The following is a 9,560-nucleotide window of genomic DNA, read 5'->3' as shown; positions in this document are numbered from 1 at the left end:
TTCCACTCAACTTGTGTAGTTTACATCAATTGCTACTTCAGGACTTCCTAAGTGCCAGCAACCTAATTCTGCAGGCTGCTCTCCACCTCCTAGCATCACATGGGCTGGGGATGCCTCAGACCTGCTCGGCTGCCTTTACTGCAGTCACTGCAGCAGGGCTGGGGAGCATCTTGGAATAGTTCATCTCTGGAAAGAGGGAGACACATTGAAGCATTTTAACTAAAGCAATGTTTGAAGGGAGAACAGAATAAAAAGATACTGAATGTCCATCTGCAGGGAGGTGGGCACAAGAAGGCCTTGATTGTTGTTTCTGGGTCAAGGCTATTGGAGTGGTTAGAATGTGGTTGTGTGCCTTGGAGAAGTTCATCTATGAAATAAGCTTTCCTCCAAATTTGGGACTCCAATAATCCCAGTGGCCTCTCTTCCTTCTCTGTTCCTTTCTCCTCACTGAGTTTGGCCTCATTCTCACTGGCAGATCAGCAAAATGGTTATTCTTTTTCTGGGATGGGCCTGGACCATGGATCCTGATACCCGACTCTGTGAAAGCCATATTTGGACCCAGGCTGATGCTGCAGGTGATGCTGTACTTCACCATGAAGTTTTTTCCTTAGGGTAATATTCGATGGGATCATTCCTTGACAAGTTTGGTCAGGAGTGGGAAGACAACAGAAAGAAGAGGACAAACACGTACACATGCACACAAAACAAGATTTGTTTGTTCCCTCCCATGACTTTGTGTGTGTGTGTGTGTGTGTGTCTAATAGTCTAAATAATAATGTCCAAAATGACCCAGTGTCCTTTAAGCTTAATCAGAGTTGTTAATATTTCAAGGAACTTATTAAGCTGGTGTGGTCAGGCAACAGCCCTCTGGCTTAGTAAGTATGCTCAAAAAGCCAGTGGTAGGGCAGTTCTGTGGCTCTGGTGTGTCTGTTCCACTTGGAGCTGGGCCAGCCTCCAGAAGAGGGATTTGTTTTAAGCAAGTCAAGATCACAGAGAGGCTCTGCCACTCAGCCTTGTACTCAGAACAGAGCTCATGCACTGAAGTAGTAGTATCATACAGGAAACTGAAGCAGATGCCCAGACATATAGACTGTGGCTTCCACGTGGTCACGGAAAGCTGCTGTGGTTCAAGAGTAGGCTTGTTATCAGTGTAAGGGGCATCAAGAGTAAGCCCACACTCTGTCGTGCCAGCAGGTCTGAGTGTATAGTTAAGAGAATGCCTTGAGAGGCAGACTGTTGGGCTCCAAGCTTTACTCCTCCAGGTGATTGCTCAGTGGCTTGGCCAGTCCATCTGACCTCCTGGTGCAGCAGATCTCTCACGCGTAACATGGGGACTACAATATAACCTATATAATGGGTTGTATTAGTAAGGTCCCCTGAAGTGTTCCTGGAGCATAATAGATGCTCAACAAACATGAAGGCTCAACAAATAGGCAGGTGCCTGACCTCAGAGGAGTTCAGGGGGACTGGAGTGACTAACAGACATCTACCCAGTCCAGGAACTTCCTAATTTGCACCTCCTTCGGCATGCCTTCCTCTTTATATAAGGTCCCTGTGCCCTCCTGCCTACTCAAAGTTATCGCTCCAAGGATTCTCTCTGCCACCCGTGTGTTATCCATTTCGCTCCTCTCCACTGGATGCTTGCTTTCTGCACAATGGTATTTCTTCCACCTGAAGTAAACCTTCTCCTGACTTCCTCTTCCTCCACCAGATGGCGCCTCATTTCTTTGCTCCTCATTGCTTCACTGCTGCAAAAATCCTTTTATGGCTTGTCTGTTCTCATTGATTCCTCTCCTACTGTTTTCTCTTAAACATGTCCAAAGCAAGCTTTATAACCCAATCCTCCAATGGAACTGCTCTTATCAAGGTCACCAGGGACCTCTGCAGTGACAGAGGTAGTAGTCTGTTCTCGTGTGTCTTCTATTTCACCTGGCACCACATTTTGAGCAGAGTGGACTGCTGGCTCTCTCTTGATACACTTTTCTTCATATGGTTCTCAGTACACTCTTGGTTTTCCTCTAGGCATCACTGGTGACAGCTTCTCCATCTCCTCAGCCGGTAACTCCTCTTCTCCCTGATCTGTTTATGCTACAGGGCTCTGTTCATGATCTTTTGCCCTTCTCTTTTACCACGGGGAGGTCATGTAATCGTGTGGTCTTTAAGTGCCATCTCTTTATCTTAGGCACAGATCTTTCAGCCAAATTCCTGACCTGTATATACAAATGCTTACTCTACTCAACTTTAAGAACATCTTAACATGTACAAACCCAACCCCCCTGCCAAACACACACACACACTTATAAAGCCTCTCCCCAACTGCAGCACTCTTCATAACAATCCCAGTCTAATTGCCCAGACAAAAGGCCTGGGGTCAGCCTTGCTTCTCTCTTACATGCCACATCCAAACCATCAGAAATTCTGTTGGATCAACCTCAAAATGTATCCAGAAACTGTGCAGTTCCTACCATATCTACTATTACCAGGATGGTTCAAACCACCATCATCTCTAGCCTGGCCTACAGCAATCGCCTTTTACCTCATACCACCCTTGGCTGTATTTACTGTATTCTCAACATAGCAAGTAATCAAAGTGATCCTTTTAAAAGCTGTATCAGATCATATTACTCCTCCACTCAACCTTTCACCATCTGCCTCCCCCATCCCCCCACATTTCACTGCAAGAAGGAGCTAAATTCCTTAAAATGGCCAACTGGGCCCTTCATAATGTGGGATTCTGTTCCTCTCTGACCTTACCTTCTGCTCTTGTCTTTTTTACTCATTGCACACCAACCACACTGGCCTCTCTGTCCTTCCTCAAATATACTAGACACTCCCCAGCCTTGGAGCCTTTGCTGGTGCTTCTGCTTGGACAGTACATCCTTTATATATCAGCAAGGGGAGCCCCTCACCTTCTTCACTTCTTCCCACCAATGTCACCCTTCCAGTGGAGCCTACTCTGCCTACCCTTGAATACTGAATTGAATACTTCCTTTCTCTCCCAGCATTCCTGTTATCTGATCCACCTTGCCTTGCACTTGAAGTGATTATCATCTTCTATCTTACTGTATAATTAAGTATTTAAGAGGTTTATAATTTATTTTACTTCCTTGCTGTCATGAATACTATTCACAAGACCAAGGGAGCTTGTGATTTCTTCACCTAGAAATGCCATTAGCTCTTTGTTTAGCTCTTTCATATCTTCAAGAACATCTCCCATACCCATCGACTTTTTTTTTTTTCACCTCCATCACTACTTCAAAATCTTTTCCTTCAGAAATTGGAATTCTATGTTTCTGCCAAAGGAAGGAGTCAGAGGGATCTTGACTGCTACCCACCTCACAGGGGCCAGTGTGAGCCTAGGCAGAATCCATATCTCTCTTTCACCACGGCCATGGTCTGCTTCGCACCTGGCTGCTGAGCCCAAGGTCACAACACTAGGCCCAAGGAGGACGCCCCTGAACTTGTCTTTTTTTCATGGGCAGATGTCCACTACTTGCTATGGGTGTCTTACCCCAGTTGCTCTGTTAAGGGAAGAGGTCTGCCAGCCCATTGTACCTTCCGGATCTGCAGCAGCATCAGTGAGCAATGTTGCAAGCTCTGAAACGTTGCTGTTTACTTGGTCCCCTGTGGGAAAGCCAGGACCTAGCATTTAAGGACTGACGGAGTGTGCAGAGTGGTAAGAAATGTGTTGTGATGGGGGAGACACACTTGTCTTGGAAGGAAGTAATCATTCCTTGCTGACAAGTCCTCGAGCATGCCTGGCAATGGGGCCACAACATATCAGAATTAAGGGATGTCCACAGCTAATCCCCAAAGTGCATATTAACCTTATTTTCTCACACCTCCTCAACCTACTCTAGCATATTCCTTCTCACTATTACCCTGGGCTGTGGTGCACTTTGAAGACAGAAGGCTTTCTCAAGGTTGGGCAGAGTCTAAGGTGTCCTGTTGATAAAGTTTGCCCTTGTAGCATAGCAGTGTGGGTTCATGTGCAAGGCTGCCACTGACCGGCCAGGTGACCCCAGCAACTTGCCTGTGAGATCTGACCCTGAGTTTCCTCCTCTGTAAACTTGGACTGGTGTCATCTACTTTGCAGGACTGTTGCAGAAGTTAGAGACAATGCATGAAAACAGCCATCAAAGTGCCTGGCTTTGGGGTGGAGTGAGCTTAGGCTTCAGATTTGCACAGCAAGAGGCTCACAGCTTGGTGTCTCATCTGGAGACAGCTCAAAGATCAAAGAATTTATGGAAATGCCACAACTGGTATTCTCTTTTGCTCACCATGTTCCAGAAGCCTCTTTCCCTGCTTCTCCTCAGCCCTGTCATTCATTTCATAGCTACAGGAAGTCCCGCCCTTGCTCAGCCTTTACCTAATCAAATGACGATTAACCCTTTGCAGTACTCACATAGTACGTTGGTGGGACTGAACCTCCAGGCCACAGGGGAATGAGCCTGGCTCATGGATTGCTCCTTCCTTGGACTAGGGCAGGTCACCCAATCCTTTTTTTCTCAGACCCCTGCGGAACCTCCTGCCTGAGGCCTCTAGGGTTCTAGCAGTCATCTCTTTTACAGTGCAGCTGTGGGTATACTCCCAAGTCTTCCTCTCCTTATACTAGGTACTCCTGGTTCTTCCACTGAATTAAGCTTCTTGGCCTGCACTTGAAAATAACCATATTAGGCAATCGGATGATTATTCCCTTCCAGAGCCAAATAAATTATGGATTCAGACAGGTTTGGGAAGGGCATCATGTCTTCCTCTGAGCTAGCTGGGGCTGTCTGTAAAATGTAATCTTACAGACTGACTTGGCAGAGGTAATATGTGGCATGCTCCCCTTATTACCTGGCCAACCCAGAGCTGGCTGACTTCTGTGAGCCCCTTTCTATAAAACGGGAGAATTTAAAGTTGTCCTTTTCCCTAAAAAGACTGGAACTGCAGTTGGGGTTACTGACTGACTTCATGTTTCTTTTCAAGACAGAGACCTTGTGAGTGCTTTGGTAGGCAGACAGACAGCAGGGTGGCCTATAGGAAACCACTCTGGATTCTCAGAGAATGGACCTGGGGTTTTGTCTAGGATCTGTCACTTGCTACTTCTGTGGCTCTACACAGGAAGGTCACCTACTAACCTTAACCTCAGATTCTCACCTCAGTTTCAGTCTACCTCTGGAGGTGGTAGTGACAAATATGCCACCCCCCCTCCCCCCCAGGGCAAGACACATGCCTTTTGATTGTCTGCAGCCTCAGTGTCTGCCACACTGCCTAAAGCATAGAAGGTTCTCACTATTTTCTGGCTTGCTGAATGAATTTGGGGCTTGTGAGGGGTCCCAGTTACTACTCTTGCTTGAAGCCTCCTTGGCATGCAGGCTGATAACTGTGTGTCCCTGGGCCTTTGCCAGAAAGCCATTTGCTAGCCTACCCTGCACCCAGTGACTTTACGTTGCACATTGTTGGAAGCAGGGTGAGACTGGAGGTGAAGAAGGAAGAAGGTAGCTTGGCCACTCTTCAGTATGTGATAGCTGCTACCCTGAGCCCCACAAGGCTAGGTTAGGGACCCGTACTTGGTGCTCCCTAATAGGGAGCTTACCTCAGTTAATACAGTGTTCAGCTCTTGAAGTAAACGTGGTAGGCTTTGGGGGTGGCCAGAGCTTCTTATGGTGTTCTCTGCCTGTAGCTGATTAGAGAGGGATGACTCTCACATCTCCGGATTTGCTGCAGGGTGAGGTAGAGGATTTAGAATCCCCTGGTGACAGGATGGATGAGAGGGCACTGAGCTCTTTGCTATCATGAGATTAGAAAGTGTGAAAGTTCCTGGGGGTGAGAAGAAACCTGATCCCACAGGACTTAGCACACCATGGGCCACCATGCCAGGGAGCCCTCTGGACTTACTACACTGGTTTAAGGAGAGACTGAGAATTCTAATGCTACCTCACTCCCCTGGATACACACACACACTCAAACACTTTTAAACAACGTGTCCACTGTAATAAATTGTAGTTCCCGAGAAAAGTGCAAGGTTACCTTTCAGAGATGTCACAGGTGGAGTCTTCTCTGGCTCATCCAATACCCAAGAAGCTCTGCTTTTTAAGGACCTTTCCCTCATCATCCCAGGGTTATTATTAATCACTGTTATTATCTCTAGTTTAATGTCAGCCATACCACCCACCCTTGAGGCTCTGGCTCTGCTCACCTCTTCCCTTGCTCTCATTTCTTGTTTTCTCTTTTCTTCTTGGCATAACTTTAAGAGTTCACCGAAGAATTCCTTATTTCCTAGATGTCCATCCTGCTTTCAGTGCCTCCATATTTACTCCTCCCCCATCTCCAATATTATTTTAAGATACCAGATTGTCATCTCACCAAGAACTTTCTGACAGTCCCATCTTTTTTATTTCTGTAGAACCCCATGATGACCTTTTTCCTGCAACCACCCCTTCGCTCTGCCCTCCTCCTCTCCAGATGATTTATGTGTATTTTCTATTTCCATTCAGCACCCTATGATGACCCCTTTCCTGTCTCACCTCTACCCCCCAAGACAGGTCACATAAGTTTTTCTCCATTCTCATGGCACCCCATGCTCAGTCCCTACCCCAGCATTTACACGACAGCCAGCTTACAGTTTCTTTCCCACATAATCCAGAACATTTTTTGGAACTGGGGGTTGTGTGCTAAGGAGTATCCCCAGAACCTAGACAGGTTCCTCACATAACAGGTGGTCAATAAATGAACATGGTATATTACTCATTATGCTTTTATTTTTCTCCGTATTTTGCAGTAACTAAGTAAAATCATAGTAAATGTCAGTGCTCTTTACACAACAGCAGACATAAATGGTTTCAGAAAGGCCAGGTAGGAACAATTTCCCCAACCTTCTCCCACACTTTACTGGTTATTTTAAACTTCCAGAGAACAGCATATTTAAATAATATAAATATTGTACCAGATCACAAAATATGATGGGATGACATAATTTTATAACATTAGCAAAATTGTTATTCTAAATCTCAATGACAAAAAAGGAAAATCTTTTCAATTATATATTTAAACATACTGTGATCCTTAATCAACAGTATTATAAAATGAATACAATTTTACAATACCCAAAGCAAACACTCTATTTTGCAGTTAAACAATTAACACTGGTCACAAATACCAAATACAATGCTTTCTCTCCTTCTCCCAACCAGGTCATTTTCAACTGAGGACCACGGCCATCTACTCCTTGGGGTACCTTTGATTCTGTTTTCCATTCCATACAAAGAGTCTGCTTCAGAATTCCCTAGTGGGTGGAGTAACCCCTAGCACCTGAATTAAGGATAGCTTCTACCTCTGCATCATCGTCTGAGTCCCAATCATAATTACATGGCCAGTCCTTGGAGCATCGGTTACGAACCCTTGCCACAAAATGCATGACTTTCAGCTTGCTCGATTCCACGTGTGCTCGAGGGCCCCAGAAGAACTCATACTCTACCGGACTGCTGCGAGGCACCGGCTTATAAATCAGGTACCCTCTGCGCACAAACTCTTCCGTGACGACCTTCTTCGGATCTCCAAAGATGCTGTGCTGCCGCCCAGGCTGCATCCCTAACTTCCCCAGCACTTTCCAGACCAGGGCCTCCTTGGCGCTGTTGCCCATGATGAAGATGAGGGCTAATATGGACATCAGGAGACTTTTCTTGGTGCCCTGAAAATTGCTCCGGGCTACCGAAGGCTTTTGCGCTTGTGCATTGCTGGAGGCTTCTTCGGGGGTGGTGGAGGCAACCTCAGGAGTGCTCAGGTCTTCCTCCGGGCCGCTCAGGTGGTCTTCGGGGATGCTCGGGACCACAGAGGCGGCCACTTGGGTCTCAGAGGCCTCTGAGGCCTGGATCTTGCGATTGTTGCGGTTCTCTTCTGCGGCTCTTGCGTTACGGCGGCGCCGACTCTTCCGTCCCCTAGGCATGTCTCCTGCTAGGCGCTCAAAGCCTTCAGCAGTCCTAGGGAAGGATGTCTGTAGCCTCTGCAGAAAGCAACTACCTCTACCGTCAGAAGGGGCAGCCGCTGAAGCCACCAACGTCAACGGAGTCTTTGTAGAAACAAACCAGACGTTCTCAGCTACAAGGCTCGTTCCCACGCAAGCTGAGTCTCGCACCGCGGCCACTTGCCACAGCTACAAGCGCGCGAGAAAGCTCAGCAGAATTGGCTCCACCTCCCCTGCCACGCGCACTCCCTGCGCCGAAGAGGAAGTGGGCCGGTCTTCCACAGAGACTTCCGCTGGCAGATAGGAAAAGGGGTAGGCAGCGGCAGGGCTGGGACAAGGGCGAAAATGACTGCGGGATTGGTAGGGGCTGGCGTTTACACGGAAGAAAAGAATAGCATAAGGTTTCTGTATTCTTCGGACCGGTACAGACATTACAAGATTAGTTCGGGGGTCTTGGGAAGCAGTGGGTCTCTACCTCGTTCACACCTAAGGCTGGCTGTGTGGGGTTGGGAGGGGGGCGGGGGGGGGAAGCATATTTCTGGAAGCAATCAGCTGTCCCCAGCCCTCCTTTCCTGTCTTGGTTTACTCAGTGCATTCTTTCACTCACCCCGTTTTCAGTAGGCGTTTCTGTGTATACTAATTAATTCGTGGGCCCATCTAGGACCCGGATAATATTGCTATGGCTGAAGAGATGAGAGGAGTTGGGACAGCAAATACGAGCAGTGCGCAAGAGGTACAGAGCCTTTGAAATGTTATATATTCACGGGATTATTAAGCAGGGCAGTGGCAGGATCCGACTTGTATTTGTGCAGGTCACAGAGGAAACAATTAGAATAAGAAGCAAGAGGGAATGAAAGTGAGCCTTAAGGCTATTGCCATGGGGATGTAGAGGCAGAAAGGCATTTTAAGGGTAACCATTGAAAGGCTTTGGAGACTGATTGTATGGAAGTGGGGAATGGGGAAGTGAGGGAGTGCAGGTTGGCTCCAAGGTTTCCAGGCTCCTATCTGGATACCCGGTTTGTTTTGCTTCTTTCAGTGCATACTCTAAAGGTTATTTACTGCTTGTTTTTGCTTACTATTTCCTCTGCCTGAAGTGCTTTCCCTCCCTTCTCCTATTATCTAAATTCCATCTGCCTGCTGGAAGGCATCTTCCTCCCTGAAGCTTGTCTTGGTCTGCCCAAAAGGGTAATGAATCAATTTTTACTCCCTTGAGGGAAGCCCTCTAGCTAGCACTGTATCAGTTTTGTGTCATTCAAGGTATTAGCTTGCATAAGTCACTTCACCTCTCTGAGCCTGTTTTTTCATCCATATAGTGGGGTTAATTAGAGTACTGGCGTCACAGGTTGTGTGAAGTAATGAGATATTAAATGGAAAGCACTTATCACACAGTAAGCACAGACTTTGCCTCTCAAGGTGTTTCAAGCAGTGTGTGAGAGTGGCATTTAATAAATGCATGGTGAAGGAATTCATGATGGACAAGATTTTACATGTGTTCTTAAGTGAAGTCTTATAAAGCAAGTGACTACATTATACCTGTTTGGCTGGGAGGCATTAAATACTTACTTGACAGAACCTCAGACTGTAATCCCATGAGGGAAGCGGCCCTGTCTAG

The 9,560-nt window shown here is 46.9% G+C and overlaps 1 protein-coding gene across 1 annotated transcript; it reads right to left on the bottom strand.

Annotated features, from left to right (window-relative positions):
- Positions 1–6,726: 6,726 nt before the first annotated feature.
- Positions 6,727–8,151, bottom strand: LOC103604699 (melanoma-associated antigen H1). The gene has a single exon (XM_008589274.1). It carries the CDS (start codon positions 7,928–7,930, stop codon positions 7,271–7,273), a length of 660 nt encoding a protein of 219 aa, XP_008587496.1. The 5' UTR covers positions 7,931–8,151; the 3' UTR covers positions 6,727–7,270.
- Positions 8,152–9,560: the final 1,409 nt, after the last annotated feature.

This window comes from Galeopterus variegatus, unplaced genomic scaffold (assembly GCF_000696425.1).
Source record: "Galeopterus variegatus unplaced genomic scaffold, G_variegatus-3.0.2 Scaffold5345, whole genome shotgun sequence".
NCBI classification, from domain to species: domain Eukaryota; kingdom Metazoa; phylum Chordata; class Mammalia; order Dermoptera; family Cynocephalidae; genus Galeopterus; species Galeopterus variegatus.
The sequence above is the reverse complement of the archived record's forward strand: the minus strand, read 5'-3'. Positions and strand labels throughout refer to the sequence as shown.

What these genes read in the sequence shown, in the direction of transcription:
- LOC103604699 (XM_008589274.1), bottom strand. Translation starts at nt 7,930, where the DNA reads ATGCCTAGGGGACGGAAGAGTCGGCGCCGCCGTAACGCAAGAGCCGCA.